At 49.1% G+C, this 16,485-nt stretch overlaps 1 protein-coding gene across 2 annotated transcripts; it reads right to left on the minus strand.

The window, feature by feature from the left end:
• Positions 1 to 969: 969 nt before the first annotated feature.
• HEPACAM (hepatic and glial cell adhesion molecule) lies at positions 970 to 14,134 on the minus strand. Of its 2 annotated transcripts, none has more exons than XM_004469264.5 (7): positions 13,944 to 14,134; positions 4,350 to 4,691; positions 3,535 to 3,816; positions 3,203 to 3,302; positions 2,183 to 2,256; positions 1,813 to 1,883; positions 970 to 1,348 (listed from the first exon to the last, which is right to left on the minus strand). In XM_004469264.5, exons 1-7 carry the CDS (start codon positions 14,026 to 14,028, stop codon positions 1,046 to 1,048), a joined length of 1,257 nt encoding a protein of 418 aa, XP_004469321.2. In that variant the 5' UTR covers positions 14,029 to 14,134; the 3' UTR covers positions 970 to 1,045. The 2 variants fall into 2 exon arrangements, with proteins under 2 accessions (XP_004469321.2, XP_058145025.1); XM_058289042.2 differs by having other exon boundaries at positions 2,027 to 2,256.
• Between the last annotated feature and the right edge of the window lie 2,351 nt (positions 14,135 to 16,485).

Here is a 16,485-nt window from a genome sequence, read left to right on the forward strand (position 1 = left end):
CAGTCCCTTGCGGCCTCTCCTAGGAACCGTACAACGGGTGTGGCGTGAGCCGGACCTGGCCACAGGGGCCCAGCCCGGTGCCTCTGGCTTCTGACGTTAGTGTGATTACAGAGCCGCCCTCGTCCTGGCCCCTGGCACCCGGGCATCTGCAAGCAGGGCAGGTGGGTGGCAGGAGGTGGAGGGCTGCGTTCCCTCCCCTTCTCCTCTCCCCACCCATTTCCCCAGAGATTAGAAGCTTATTCTCTTCCAGCCGGAGGAAGTTAAACAACCTTTGCAGGGATAATGATTGTTTGAAAGGCTTGTTTGGTAAGGAAGGCAGATTGGAGGGGGGTTAAAAACAGTTCCTCCCACGGCCTTCCTTTCTGGGCCGGGGCAGTGGGTGGGAATCCCCCTTCTGCCAGGGAGCCGGCCCATCCCGGCCTTGTGTTCTACCCAGGGGAGAAAGAATGCCTGGCATGCCGCTGAGGAGGGCCTTGGGAGGAGGCCAAGCACGGCAGGCTCCAGTCCTTTGTCCTCACCAGGGCCGGGATCTGGGGGCAAAGGAGCGCACTTGTGCCACTCCCTCCCAGCTCGTCGGCACCCAGGGACCAGGAGCCCAGAGAAGGGTGCCCCAAGGCTCTGCCTTTCCAGGGATCCCCCCCACGCTCAGAAAGACGGCCCTGTCCACCCAGGATCTGGCGTCCAGCTTCCCCTTATTTAGGACTTTCGTGCGTCTTGGGCAAGTGGCCGCTATCTGGACTTGCCAAAATTCGGAGGGAGGGAGGGGTAGGGGGCGGCGGGAAGCACGAGCTCCCTGGGAAGGGCACAGGGTAGTCACGGGGATTAGGTTACGGATGTTAGTTTCCAGAAGGAGCCTTTGGGGCACCGGGCCGGAAAAGCAACTATCTCCTTGGTCCTAAGAGGGCATCATGCACACCCGCAGAGAACACCGCCCACTCAGCCCCGACCCACCCCCGGACGAGCGCCCCGCTGCGCCCCGCTGCCCCTCCGCGCCTCCCGCAGCGCCTCGGCGGCCGCGGCCCGCGCCCGGGGGCCCCGAGGCGGCTCAGGCGCTGATCTCCACGCGGCCGGCCTCGTCCTGCTCGCGGATCAGGTGCACGCCCGCAGTCCGCAGTGTGCGCGAGGCGCTGCGCGAGCGGCCCGGCGAGCCGGGGGCCCGCGGCGGCGACGTGTGCGTCCGGCCGGTGGCGGGGGAGCGCGCGGGCGAGCGCGGGTAGCGGCGCGCCGAGCGGATGGGCAGCCCCGGCGAGCGGCCGGGCACGGCCGGCGCCACGGAGTAGCCGGGCGGGCCGGGCTCTGTCGCGCTGCGAGGCTCCGGGGCGGCGTTCTCCTCGGGCTCCCGGGAGTCCTGCAAGGACACGCGGGGCCCGCAGGGGTTCAGCGGACATCCCGCCCCATGTGTACGCGCGCCTGGGCTAGGGGATGCGGGCTGGGGGCGTCGTTGCCGAGGTTCCCTCCACCCTCCCACCGCCTGGAAGGCAGCCCACCTTCCGCCTTGAATTTTTCCTGCAATACGCAACGCCTGGCACACAGTAGGTGCTCAATAAATGCCGCCGTCCATTAAATGGAGTGCTTTGTCCCCTTACGTGGGAATTAGTTACGGGATAGTGGGGAACTCGCCAGAACTGGGGTCCAAAACCTCCACCTGCCGCTTACTTGTTGGAGCCTGGGCAAGTCACATCACCTCTCTCAGCCTTATTTTTCTAATCAATGAAATGGGGATAGCAACTATTTTTCCCAAGGCTCTTTTGAGTTCTGAGAGGGCCTAGCAGCGCCAGGTGCATGGTCTAGGCAGGGGCCCAAGCCGCTCACCTTGTCCTTCAGGATGTACAGCGCCATGGGGTTCTTCCGCTCCTGCTCTCCACTTCGTGGGAGCGTCTCGGCTGCGCAGAAAGAATGGGGTGGCTGGCCCAGGTCCGGAGCCCTCGCCACCAGCCAGCACCTGCCTTCCTCGCTCCCCCACTGGCCAAGGTCCTGCCCCCCTCCCCAGCCTCCACCAAAAGATACCTGGCACCTGCCGTCCTACCTTGGCCGCACCTCTCCCTGCTCTGCAGTCTTCGGGCAGTGGCTGAAGAAAGGGACCCCGCAGAGCTGGCTTCCTTGTTGCCCAGTTCTGCCTTTTCCCAGCAGCCCACTGATCCGCGTGGAGATGGGCCGGGTGAGTGGGTGGGTGGAAGCTCACCTTCTGGTTTCAGGCCGTCATCATTCTGGTCCATGTATTCCAGAGAGTTTTGCTTCTCCAGCTTCCTCTTCTTCCTGTGAATTAGCACACGGCCCGCTGCACAGAGCTCCTGTGTGTGAGCAGAAGGTCTAAAGGATCCCTGGGAGGGAGCTAATGGCCTTGAAAGAGGAAGATGGGCTGGATAGGGTGGGAGTAGAGGGTCCCCGGACTTCAGAGTGAGTCGCACCTACCTTTGCATCCCGAATCTCCCACTTACTGGCCTTGTCACTGTGGGCAAGTCGATCTAGCCCATCTGAATCTCAGTGTCATTACGTGTAAACTGATCCTACCTTTCCCACAAGGCTGTGAGAAGGAAAACCACAGCCCCGGGCCTGGCCGAAAGCAGGTGCTCAGTAAAAGCAAGCATTATTATCAGTGCAAGGGCTGCTGAGCGTGGAGAGCAGAGGACCTGGTTCGCCACGCAGAGGTGAGCTGGCTCTCCGGGGAGGAAAGGCGTTTCAAGAGACTAAGAAAAGGGAAGCGGACTTGGCCCAGTGGTTAGGGCTTCCGTCTACCACTTGGGAGGTCCGCGGTTCAAACCCCAGGCCTCCTTGACCCGTGTGGAGCTGGCCCATGCGCAGTGCTGATGCGTGCAAGGAGTGCCCTGCCATGCAGGGGTGTCCCCCACATAGGGGAGCCCCACGTGCAAGGAGTGCGCCTCATAAGGAGAGCCGCCCAGCGTGAAAGAAAGTGCAGCCTACCCAGGAATGGCGCCGCACACACAGAGAGCTGACACAGCAAGATGACGCAACAAAAAGAAACACAGATTCCGGTGCTGCTGACAACAACAGAAGTGGACAAAGAAGAAGATGCAGCAAATAGACACAGAGAACAGACAACTGGGGTCGGGGGGGCGGGGGGGAAATAAATAAATAAATAAATCTTTAAAAAAAACAAAAAGAGACTAAGAAAAGACGAGAGCTTGGGGTTGGGGTGGACTGGAGGATTAGGGTGCCCAGAGGGTGGAAGGTGGAGAGTTACCCAGACTTTTTGGAGGGCTTCCAGCAGGCACAGACTGTCACCAAGGTCACAAGGAGGAAGATGCCTCCTGTGGATAGGATGATGTAGAGGGAGCTTCTTCCTAGGGAGAGAGAGAAGCAGGGAGGTGGGAGGGGCCTCGGGGCGGGGCGCCAGGTGCCAGGAGAGCTTCCTGGAGCCGGAGGAGGGCAAGAGGAACCCCCGGTGGCAAGGCTGGCCAGCGTCAGAGCTTGCGCGCAGCCCACTTCCCACTCTTCTCGGCTGCCCCGGGTCCCACGGGAGCTCCCGCCCGTCCGGGGCCAGGGTCCCCCAGCAGGGCCGGCGGGGAGACTCACGGTACACGGTGATCTTGACGGGCAGGCTGCGGCCCTGGCTGATGGGGTTCTCCACCGCACAGCTGTACAGGTCGTCGTCCTCCAGGAGCACGCGGGTGATGGTGAGCACCTTCCGGTCGGGAGACAGGAGCAGGCGCGAGTCGTTGAGGAGGGGCTTGCCGTCCTTCAGCCAGGTGTAGCTGGGCTTGGTGCCGTTCTCGTGCGAGCAGTTCAGGGTAAAGGCCTCGCTGAGCTCCAGCACGGTGGTCGATGCCACCACCACCTGCGGCCTGGAAATGGGCACTGGGGCCCCAGGGATGGGGAGGGTGGCTGTGAGTCATGGACCAGAAAGCCACGGGCTAGGGGGCTGAGATCATTCATTCATTCCTTCATCACCTATTTACTTAGCACCTACTGGGCACCCAGGGCACAACGCTGAACAAGGCAGCTACGGTCCCTGCCCTCACGGACCTTTCATTCCCTCCTTCCCAGATACCTTTCCAAGACCACTGGGCTTTGATGTTTTCAACGAATACAGCCCAGGACATTTTTAGCTGGGCGAAGTCTAGGTCCAAGTGGCTGGGGTTGAAATCTCAGCTCTATCACTAACTAGCTGTGTGACCTGGGCAACCTCTCTGTGCCTCAGTTTCCCCCTGATCTCACTGATCCCTAGCTTGTTATAAGCATTAAATAGGTCGATATACATGAAGCACTTGGTATAGTTTCTGGTACGCAGTGAGCACTCTTTCCGGATGGCCTGTGCCTGCCTGCCAACTTGTAACTTCTGATGGGCTCTCTCTCAGTTCCCAGGGGCCCGCATGCTGGATTGCCCTTACCATCTACGGTGAGGTTGATGGTCTTTTCCCCAGTGAAGGTGTCGTCGGTGATGGAGATCTCAACCTCGTAGGTGCCCTCGTCCGCCAGCTGCAGGTCGCTGAGAAGCAGGGAGCCATTCTCAAAGAGGCGGATGCGATCTCGGTAGTCGGGCCGCAGGGTGCCAATGACCTCTGTGCCAATGGACTGGACCACGGTCACTGGCTTGTCCCGCTTCAGCTGCCACTTCACCACTGGCCTGTCGCTGCTGGTGCTGCTGTACCGCACGGAGAGCAGAGCCGCCTTCCCCACCGTGCCATGGATCAGGCGTACGGGGCTGGTGACGTTCACCCCCTCCAGGGGGTCTGCGGACAAAGGCCCCCGGGAGAGGGTGGCGTCAGGTCTCCCCCACCTTCCAAACCTCTGCTCTCTCCACACCTCACCCATCTGAGTCCTCTGCTCCCTTCACTCCTTGTCAGTCCTTGTTTCTTGCTCTGAGGGGCCATCTGCTCTCCCACTGTCGCTCTGTGTCTCTCTCTTCCTCTGCCATCCCTCTCTCCTGTGCCTCTGTCCTCAATCCTTTTTCCATCTGCCCCTTTGGCTCTGTCCTCTTGAGGAAGTCTCCAGCCAACCCGCTCTCTAAGCACTCCATTCAGAGAAAATTTTTTGAGCACCTACTATGTGCCAGGCATGGTTCTGTGTCCTTGTGATTTATCAATGAGCAAGAGACAAAAGTCCCTATGCCTGATAGGTCATTAGAACTCAGGGCAAATTTGTCAGATCTTCTTGATCAGGGATTGGCAGGATGGGATGGATGGAGAAAGCATGGGAACACAGATTCTCAAAGAAAGGAGCGTATGTCACAAGACAGTGCCAATAAAGGGGAAACGTATGGCCCTGGAGACAACTTGATCACTTTCCAGGACTAGCAAGAGCTTCCCCTCTCCTTACTCCAGCTGCATGTGGCATCTTTCCAGGCCTGCCCAGGGCAGAACAGTCCTGGTTTGGGGAATTCACCCAAAGTCCAGTCCAATTTGCATCTCCTATGGAGGAGGGATTTGGGATAAGTAGAAAGAAGATTTTGGAATCAGAAGGTCTTGAGAGTCTGGGCTGTGTGGATTTTGGAAAGTTGTCTTTCTGCCTCATTCTACTTGTATATAAAATAGGGCTGATAATAACAACAGCAGCAGTGGCCTTACCAAGCTCACAAGATTATAAAACTTAAGACACATACCAGTTATTGTTGTGTGGTGGAGAACACACAAGATTGGGCATGGGAGGCCCTCTTGTTAGCCGCCTGACCTGGGACAAGTAACTTACCTGTATGGCACCCAGGTCTCCTACATTTAAAATGAGGATGTAGGACTAACTCTCATGGGTTTGTGCCAGCTCTATAACTCTAGGAGTTTACCATCTTGTCCAATGGCTGTCCCATCCAGAGACACATCTCCCATTTCAGAGACCTTTTAGGTGCTCTGAGACCTGAACAGATGCAGTTCATTGCTGTCGCCAGGCCTAGCAGAAAACTACAGCCATCCTATGGAACGTCTTCTGGAGAGGATGTTGCTTGGGAGAGGGGACTGGGTTTAGCTGATAGACACATACATGTCAGCTCTTTGGTCCCTCTGCACCCGTAGTTGGTTTCTCTCACTGTCAGTGCCTCTGAAATCCCCTCTTCCTTTCTCACACCTACTTCCCATGCTGTTACTGCTACAGTTTAGAGTTGGGGGAGCTGAGCTGTAACTTCTCAGTCTGTGTGCATCTCCTTGTGTCTAGAGAGCCCAGACCGAGCCAAGAGACAGTTAAGTGAAAAGGTTAGTTGTGGAAGTCAAAGCGAGTTTTATTTACCGGGCATATCCAATCCATTTTTGGAACAAGTACTTTGTTAATTAGTGAGTTCCTCATCTTTGGAAGTGATCAAGGACAGGCAAGTTGGCTGTTCTTTCACCTCTTTATAAGGTGGTAGGGCCAGATGATCTCTAGGGGTCTTGCCAGTTCTGGCATTCTATGAGTCACCACCTGCCAGGAGTGTTAGAATCAGAAAACCTCAAGAGGGGAAGAGACTACTCTAACGATTAATCTGCCGTTTGTATGACTAGCTTATGCTTGGTACTAAGGGGAGTCTGAATTTGGGGAAGATAGAATGGACCAAATCGACTATTTTGAAACACTTTTAATGAAATCGTTTCTCTTCCCACAAAATTTTTCATAAAAATGGAATGAAATGAAATGTAGTTCCAGGTCAACTGCTTTGGCAGGAAAGCAGTGAGGACCGAGTCCTGGCTTCTTGCTCTCCTTCCTCTCCACAACCCGGAGAGCCACTAGGAATCCCTACCGCTCTGTGCATCGGGCTGAAGTCTCTTTGACCACATAATCTTCAACATTTCTTCCAACTCTTAGCTTCTGTGATTATTTTGATGGGATTTCCTGCCGAACAACTGCCAAGTCCCGGGCTTGGCTTGATTTAGGAAAGCAAGCTTTTGAATTGCCCGGGGTAGACAAATAGGCTTTTGTATGTGTAACTTGAGGGACCCTGAAAAAAAAAATCACTGAGCTTCATTAAAGGCCACAGTGGTGATGCTCAAAAAGCCGGGGGGTTGGGTGGCGAAGAGGATGTGGCTCAAGCAGTTGGGTGCATGCCTACCACATGGGAGGTCCCAATCCTGGTGCCTCCTAGGAAAAAAAACGATGAGCGGACACAGAGAGCACACAATGAACAGATAGAGAGCAGATAGCGAGTGCAAACAAGGGGTGGGGGATAAATTTTAAAAAATGAAATGGCTGGGGAACATCTCTGTCCCTTCCTCAGGACCCTGAATGAAGCGGTGGTATATGTGGAGGGTTATATATATGCAGAGCCATCTGGGGTTTAGCAGATCTGTGCGATGGTCTCAAGCATCAAACTTTGAGGGGTCTCACTACGACCTTCTTCCAGGAGGCTGGACAGTGACAGTCCCAGTCCTGAGGAAAAGTGGAACAGATTCCCCTTCCCCTTTTAGGCTTCTCTGATCTCCCTCGGACCTCCCTGCTTCCATGCTCTCCTCTCCCATTCAAGATCTACAGGGTCCCAGGGGCCCTTGTGTGATGTCTTTCTGCCTCAAGTCTGCTCTTGCTGCCAATTGAAACTTGACTTCTTTTAGATACGACATCAGAGAAGCTGCAGCATAAGGATTGCCCTGGGCCTCACCCTCGTCTGGGGACGTCATGTGTACCTGTGAATGCAGTTCAAAAGTTCACACGTAGGGACACATGCTCATAAGTGAATTGAACAGCCTTTCTCAGGAGCTGACAAAGTGAGCATTTTGCCGGGCAAGCACTGCCTCCCGCAAACTCCAGCCAAAATCAGAGTCCATGTTAAGTTCAGGGTTACACAACTTTCCAACACTGAGAATTGGGACTGGAGCCAAAGCAGAACACAGAAATGAGGAAATGGCTAGTAACTACGGTTAGAAGGGATGGAGACTATTCAACCTTGAGAAGCCATTAACTCCTCATTGTCCTCAAGTCTCTGAGGCATCATTATATAGAAAGTCTTTGTTTCCACTGGAGTCTGAATAAGAGGAAATTAACATTGCAACAAAACATATCTAACAACAGAAACAATGCCCCCCTGGGTCACGGCAGTGTCGCCTTCTCCAGCAGGATTTTAACCTGCTTTGACATGAGAATATCAAGATTCGAAGTTTAAGACGTACCCACAAATAGCCTCGGGTTCCCTTTATAGTCTCTTCCTGTAAAAAATCTTCAGTTACCCATTTTTTTGTGCCCCATTTGTTCAAATTTTCCTTTTACCAGTATTGGCCTTAAATTTACCTTTAAAAAGTGTGAATGGAGTGGTGTCTAACTTGTGTGCTAGGATTTGGTCTCTATAAGCCTTATAACGTCAAGGACTGCAGTTGTAATCCTTTTTAGCTCATGGGTGTTTTGTTTTGTTTGGGTCTGTCTTCATAAAGAAGTCGCTCCATCTCCTTGATTATTGTAGATGTCCTTCTCTGGGCTTTCTCCAATTATATTATTCCCTTTCTTTCCTTCCCTTCCTTCCTTCTACCTTCCCTCCCTCCCTTCCTTCCTTCAATACATTATTTCCTTTAGGTGTAGTGACCAGAGGAGCTTACAGTAATCTAAGGACTGCACACAGCATGGTTTTGTAGAAGGCAAAAAGTTTTTCCTTCTAGTTTTTAATATCCTTCCTAATGGATGATGCTCTGTGACAACCAGCCCCCTTCTCTGTCCCTATTACATAGGGGCATCATTTATTGTATGAACGATGATGGGGTGGTTGTGTTGTATTCTTGTGTTGCTATCCTGTGGAGGCCAACAGAGGTAATTCCACAGCCTGTGGGTAGGGGTGGAGTCTTACTCAGAAGCATGAACTCATTTGAAGTGTCAGTCATTCAGGAAGTGGAAGAAAACCAGGAAACCAACCACGAAGAGGGCCCCTGGGATCCAGGGAGATAGGGGACTTGGTAACACTTTAGAGTATGGATGCGCAGTAATGTAGACCTCATTAGCCAGGATTAAGAAGGCATATAGAGATGTACCATGTTTGTAGATTGGAAGGCTGTCAATTGTTAGGCTGTCATTTTTCCAAAACTGATTTATAAATTTAATACAATACCAATCAAAATTCCAGGAGGTTTACTCTGTGTGTATGTGTGTGTGTGTGTGTGTGTGTGTAAAATGACAAGCTGATTCTAAAATTTATTTGGCAAATCAAAAAGCCAAATATAGGGAAGCAGACTTGGCCCAGTGGTTAGGGCATCCAGCTAATACATGGGAGGTCCGTGGTTCAAACCCTGGGCCTCCTTGAAACGTGTGGAGCTGGCCCGTGTGCAGTGCTGATGCATGCAAGGAGTGCCCTGCCATGCAGGGGTGTCCCCCCGCGTAGGGGAGCCCCACGCCCAAGGAGTGTGCCCTGTAAGGAGAGCTGCCCAGTGTGAAAGTTCAGCCTGCCCAGGAATGGTGCCACACACACAGAGAGCTGACATAACAAGATGACGCAACAAAAAGAAACACAGATTCCCATGTCGCTGACAACAGAAGCGGACAAAAGAAGAAGACGCAGCAAATAGACACAGAGAATAGACAACTGGGGCGGGAAGGGAGAGAAATAAGTAAATAAATAAACCTAAAAAAAAAAAAAAGCTAAACATAGCCGAGGCAATCTTAAGGAAGAGGATCAATGTTGTAGGATTACACTACCAGATAGCAAGACTTATAAATAAAGCTATAGGAATTCAGACTGATGATATTGGCACAAGGATAGAAAAATAGATCAGTGGAACAGAAGAGAGTCCCCCACAAAGATTTACACATGATCAATCAATTTATACAATGGTGACACTGCAGTATAGTGGGGAAGATATTTTGTTTTAATCAAAAAGTAGTGCTTTAATCAAAAAGTAGTACATAGATAACCATGTAGGAGAAAAATGAATCTTGACCCTTTCCTCACATCTTACACAAATATTCATGCTAGAGGGATTGTAGATATTAATGTGAAAGGTGAAACAATACAATTTTAAGAAGATATATGGGAGGTTAGCTTCATTTCATTTTTTTATTCTCTCTCTTTTTTTGAATTTCTCTTTTTTTTCCCCTTGAGGATAGATTCATGACTTGAAGGCAGACAAAGATTTCTTAGATAGGAGACAAAAGTGGTAACCACTAAAGAAGGAGAAGACAAATTGGACATATCAAAATTAAGAGCTTCTGTTTATCAAAAGACAACACAAAGAGTGAAAAGGCAAACCACAGAGTAGGAAGAGGTGCTGGCAATACATATATCCCTCAAAGGACTCATCCTAAATATAGTTTTAAAACTCCTACAGATCAATAATGAAAAAAATTCTTGGAAAAATAAATAAAAGACTAAAAGCAGGCATATTGCAAAACAGGATATTTACATGGCCAATGCATATATGAAAAAAGCTCAAAGCTATTCATTATCTATTAACCTCACATCCACTAGAATTGCTAAAATGGAAAAGAGAAAGTACACATGTTGGCAAAGATGTGGAACATCTGGAACTTTCATACACTGCTGGTGGGAGTATAAATTGATACAACCACTTTTTTGTTTTTTTTTTTTGAGGTACTGGGGCTGGGGAGTGAACCCCCTGGACCTTGCATGTGGGAAGCCGGTGCTCAACCACTGAGCCACATTGGCTCCTCTGAGTAGCCTTCCTCGTCTGTTTGCTTGCTGTTTGTGTTTTTGTTTTTAGGAAGCAAACCAACCCAGGACCTCCCATGTGGGGAAGCAGGTGCTCAAATGCTTGAGCCACATCTGCTCCCCATACAATCACTTCTGAAAACTGTTTGGTCATATCTACTAAAGCTAAACACACCCATACCCTATACCTCAGGACTTCCACTCCTAGGTATAGACCCAAAGGAATGCGTATATATGTTCACCAAAAAACATGTATTAGAATATTTATAGCAACTCTATTCACAAAGATTCATACTGGAAACAACCAGTGTATCTATTAAAGTTAAGCAGATAAATAAATTGTAGTATATTAATACAATGGACTACTATCTACAGCAGTGAGACCAAACAAGTCACAATTATACCAACAACATATTATAAATAAATCTAACAAACTTGGTGTTCAGTGAATGAAGCCAGATGCAAAAGAACATATATGTATGCTTCCATTTGTGAAGTCCCAAGACAGGCTAAATTAGTTTATGTTAGAAGTTAGGATACCAGTGTAAACCTCCATGGGAGGAACGGTGCTAACTGAAGTAGTGTGGGGGTGCTTTTGAGTGGCTGACATGTTCTATTTCCTCATCTGAGGACTAGTTACATGTGCTTGTTCACTTTTTAATGATTCGTCAAACTGTATCCTTATGCTAAATGTGTTTTCTATATGTAATTTTCAATGACAACAACAACAACAATAATAATTTTAAAAAGGTGACATCTACGTTGTGGAGATGGACTTGGAGCTAAAAGGAGTGGAACCCAGGTAAGAGGGATTCTTCCTATTGGGTCCCTAGAGGATGCAAATCAGATCCTCTAGATTTATGGCACTCCATGTTATCTCTGAATTAATGTCTTAGATTCTAGAAAACAATTGTTTGACTGTTCCACGAATGGGGCTGGGATAAATCTAGGGAAGCCTCATATGTCCATACCAGAGACAGGGTATTAGAGACTGAGTGTTACTTGCCTGAGACTTCCTTGGTGGTTGGTGCCAGAACCTCAAGGAGAAGGTAAATCTTTGGAAGCCACACGGTCCAGCCCTTGTTTCAGTGCCAATCTTAAAAACTGTATTTGTCAGCTTCCTTTGCTGTTGGGTATGGCCATGAGACTGAGTTTTAGCCCAAAGAACCAGTGAAAGTGACATGAACCACTTCTAGGCCTGGTCTCCCACGCATGCTTCTCTATGCTTTTTGAAAAAAATATTTTAAAAATTCTCTACCTGGCAGAAATGGAGGTAAACTTCAGGCTGACCATTGGAAGCATATGCTGAAGTTGATAGGGCCTCCATCAACTTTGTCCCTGAAAAACTTCATAGAACGAGCCTTGTCTGGAACTGCATTGGACTATTACATAGTCCCAGGAGCTTAAAATTTGAAATTTATTTGTTAAAGAAGCTGACATTTTCCTAAATAATATATGGAGGATGGCAGGAATTCCTTGGGGTGTCTTAATTCTTTCTGATTCTTTTGTCCATAGCAACACAATGGCCTGATCTTATATCACCTATCTTTGGTTAAAACTAAGTACTTATTATATTTAGGGTTTTTTGGGTTATATTTATTAAATTACTTTTTCTCCCATGCAGAAGATCCTTTGTCACCTTTTGTTTTATCCAATCACACTGTCTGACATGATCTTTCTACACTTTTTGTCCTTACTATTCAGAAACCTTTAAGAGTTTAGGGACATCCCTGATTTGTAGATTTCATCATGCACTGTCTATTCCCAATTCATTGAATCCACACCTCCCACTCTCATTATTTCTTCTTGTAATTTCCAGACTGGTCTCGCTAGAGCTGTCAGTAGCCTCTTCATTGTCAAACCCAGTGGACTCTTTTCGGTCCTAAGGTGCTGGATATATTTGGTGGTGTTGACCCTGAAAACTCTCAATTCCTTTAGCTTTCCAGATATCACAGTCTTCCCATTTTCCCTGCCTCTCTGACTCTTCCTTCTTGGTCTCCTTTGTGTGCTTTTCTTCCTCTGCTTTGCTCTACAAATCTTGGGGGTTACCCATGTTCAATTTTCAGCTCACATTTTTTCTCATATCCATTCCTACCTATGGGCTGACAGCTTCCAGGTACCTCTCTCTGCCTCCAACTTCAGGTTATTTAACATGGCAACATGTGTAATACTAATCATTATATCCCCCAACCTTATATCATTTTTTGAGAAGCTCCACCTCCCTTTTTGGAGCCTCCTACTTCCCAACAGTCACTAAGTTCCAACTTTACCACCAAAATATTATGTTGACATGCTTATTCCCTCTCTCTTTATTATAATTTGAGCTCATACTCTTTCTCTTCTGGACTACAGCGTTCACCTCCTTTCTTATCTTATTTGCCTTTCACCCCCTCCAAGGCCTCACTACAGACTGAGTGAACTATCCGAATGTCTGCCTGACCCTGCCTTCCCCCAAATTAGAATCATTCAACACATCTCTCTCCAGCCATTGCTTACAGATTATAATCCAGACTCCTTGGTATGGTTTACAAGGCTCTTGCCTAATTCAACTCACACTTTTCTGTCCAGCAATGGTGCACTGCTGTGCTCCGCTCCCATGCCATTTCAAGCTGTTGACCTCCGCCCATTTTCCCTATTATGCCTTCACCCACCCACTTTTCCTCATCCTCTAAAATTTAGTTCAGATATTACATCTACCAGGAAACTCCCCCTATATCCCCCCACCCTGCACCATCAGCACCAGCTTCCAGGCTGGGGTAGGCACACTTCTCTGATCTGGGTTCACCCTGGGCATATCTGTTTCATAGTAGTTCCCGCATCATAGCATTTTATTGAAATGATCTCTCTGTTTGTCCCTCTCAGTTGTGAATTCCTAGGTCTCTATGATCCTAAAAAAGGATCAAATCTCCAAGGTAGGGGGCAGTACAGGAAGTAGGTGTCTATGACGGAAGTAAGTTATGGCTAGATGGTCGTTATTCTCCAAGAGCCAGGAGGTTCATTAACTCCAAAGCTTCTTTCCTCTCTCTTGCCGTTTGCCACTCAGAGAAGCCAGAGTGGGGGGGTTGGGGAGGCACAAAACCAAGATTCCCCCCACCTCCCTCAAGCCCCACCATAATCCCTTGGAAAGAATGCCTGTCTGGCCCACGCCACCAAGTCATTCCATACGAAATGGCTCCGTGCCATCCATCCAATGTACTGAATGCTGAGGGAGCTCCAAAGTCATGCAGCCTTTTGGGGGAGGGGGCAGGAGCCGGGCGGGAGGCACACGGAATGAAGAAATACATTCAACACTGATGCCTGAATGCACTGCGATCTTCCCACGGCGGCTGAGCTCTCTCCCCTCCTCCCGCCCCAAAGGCAACAGGCCCTCAACTCTCCCCCCCCCTCTCCTTTGAAAGCCCAGGGTCCCCTCTCCAGACCCTCTCTTACCCTTCTGGTCTCCTACCTGTCTGGATCAGAAGAAGGTAGACAAAAGGAGTGAAGCGCAGGGCACTGGAGACTCTGGACAGGGCTCCCCTTTCTCTCTTCATTTTGGGTGGCGTTCTCCAGCTCTGGTGCAGACAATTAGCATGATTTCTCCACTCTGGGCACGTCCCTTTGTACCACTAGGAGTTTCTATGCCCCAACACAACTCTGCCAACTTCCCCGTGAATACACAGAGCTCTGTGTATTGCTGGACTCGTTCTTTCCTCTCTCTCAGACCTAGCATTTTCTAGTTTCAAAGCCCTACATCTCCAGTGTGGAAGGGGGTATCTGCTTAGAAGATAATCGCCAGTGCAGGTTCGAATCTGGCAGCCAGGCAGTCCTGTGCTCAGCTGCGTCAAGCCCCTCTACCAGGCGGAGTCAAAGACTTGGGCTCAGCGAGGGGACTGGGATGGAATACAGACTAATCTGAACCTCATGTCCCAACCTGCCCTGTTTCCTTGTTCCCAAAAAGGAGGGTCCATGCTAGGGACAGACCGCCAGTAAGTTCTGAAAAGGGAGGGAGAAGAGCTTTTTAAAAGCTGGGAAATAGACTCTCAAGAATTGCTGAAGAAATAGAAAAGTCCTTTTCTCCCCAAAGGCAGGAGATTGGAAAACAGCTGGAATTCTGTGATTTCCCTACCTGTCCTCATCTTGCTTAGGATTCTCTTTCATATTATGGAATCACATAGAACCTGGGGTCCTTTTTCCAGAAGTCACCCTGTTCATTCCCTAGCCTCCAGTTGAATTTTTAGAACAAGTTAGAACAAAGATGAAGGTAATGCCTTAACAGCCAGCATTCTGGGGTTCTGGCACCAGCTTGACAGGTTAGCAGTCCCCTCTTGTCTGTGATAAGAAGAAACTACCTAGCACTACCCTGACTCCCTATTAATATGTCCAAACCTTCTCACAACGGCTGTCTGTGAAATGTATGTTAACTAATGGTGTGTTCTTGGCACAGTTGTGTAACCTCACAAAATGGGGAAACAGGAGAATGGATGTGGCTCAAGAGACTGGGTTCCCATCTAGCACTTAGGAGGTTCAGGATTCAATTCTCAGGGCCTCCTGATAAAAGGCAAGCTAGCCTGCATGGTGAGCTGGCCTGAGCAGAGAGCTGGCCCACACGGGGTGCTGGCCCACACGGAGTGCTGGCCCATGCAGAGAGCTGGTAAAGCAAGATGACGCCACAGAAAGAGATACAGAGGAAAGACAATAAGAGACACAGCAGACCAGGGAGCTGAGGTGGCACAAGAGATTGAGCGTCTCTCTCCCACTCCGGAAGGTCCCAGGATTGGTTCCCAATGCTTCCTAAAGAGAAGACAAGCAGACACAGAAAAATACACAGAGAGCAGACAGTGAGTGCAAAACAACAGGGGGGGGGGGGCGGGGGAATAAATAAAATAAACCCTTTTTTTTTAAAAGTGGGAAACAATGGATTCCTAATAGAAATTGTTGGGAGAACTGATGATGGAGATTGCCTCCCAAATTCTTTGTTACAGAGGTGATAATTTAAACAATTTCTAACCTCCTTTCCTTCTTACCTTTTTCATTCATGCAATGATATATCTTGGTAAGACCGAAGTTCATAGCTCCCCTTTTGGTCAACTCTAACCCTGGTCTTAGGTTTGTAAATGCTAAATATCCTTTTGACATACCAGAGAAATATACTGAGTGGGCAAGTTTTCTGGAATTGAAGAATTATTCAGTAGCTCACCTGAGCCAAGAAGGGGAATTGCTGGGAGAAGAGTTGGAAAACTTTGGTATTGAACTGCAGAGAGGAACTCCAAAAAATATTCTGAAATAAATGATTTCTTCTTTTTCTTTTGCATTTCTGTGTATGTGACTTTCCCCTAGACAGCTCAAGGCACCTGCCTACATCCAGAAGTATTAATGTTGTTCTACCAGGTAAACCAAGATAAAGAAAAAGTTAATATTCAGCATCTGACATCTAAAATAGTATATAGGAATTGTTAGCAAGAAGAAAGGCATGAAAGCCAGCCTTTGTAAGAGACAAAAGGATACTCTAATTTATTTTATCTACCCTTTGACAGATCAAGGAGCCATCTGTGGTCTGGACCATAGAGTTTTTCTGTAGTATAGACAAATCTCCTTTTTGCCCATGGTGGCTAGGCTAGGAGGGTAAAGGAAGGACATGATGATCAAGCAATAGAAAGCTTGAAGGATGCCTTTCTTAGCCTGAGGGATTGTGGAAAGAAAATGTGATAGAAGGGGAGCTAAGAGGGATCTAAGTTCTCAGTACACCTCTTTTCTTTGCTCTAGGGATGAACCTTAGGTTCATTATATCCCACAGAATTTTCAAGTGCCCCCAAATCCCCTTGCGGGTTTCAGAGTTGCTGAGAGGGCTAAAGAATGAGCAGAAGGCTGAACAAAGAGCAAAAGACCCATGTTCTGCTGAGATTTTGAGAGTGGAGCCATCAATTCTGTGCAGGGACCAGTGGGAACCCTGAGAATACAACACAGATCCAAGGACCCTGTTTCTCGTGGACATGAGGTCACATAAACCA

Source organism: Dasypus novemcinctus, chromosome 27 (assembly GCF_030445035.2).
Source record: "Dasypus novemcinctus isolate mDasNov1 chromosome 27, mDasNov1.1.hap2, whole genome shotgun sequence".
Classification (NCBI taxonomy): Eukaryota; Metazoa; Chordata; class Mammalia; order Cingulata; family Dasypodidae; genus Dasypus; species Dasypus novemcinctus.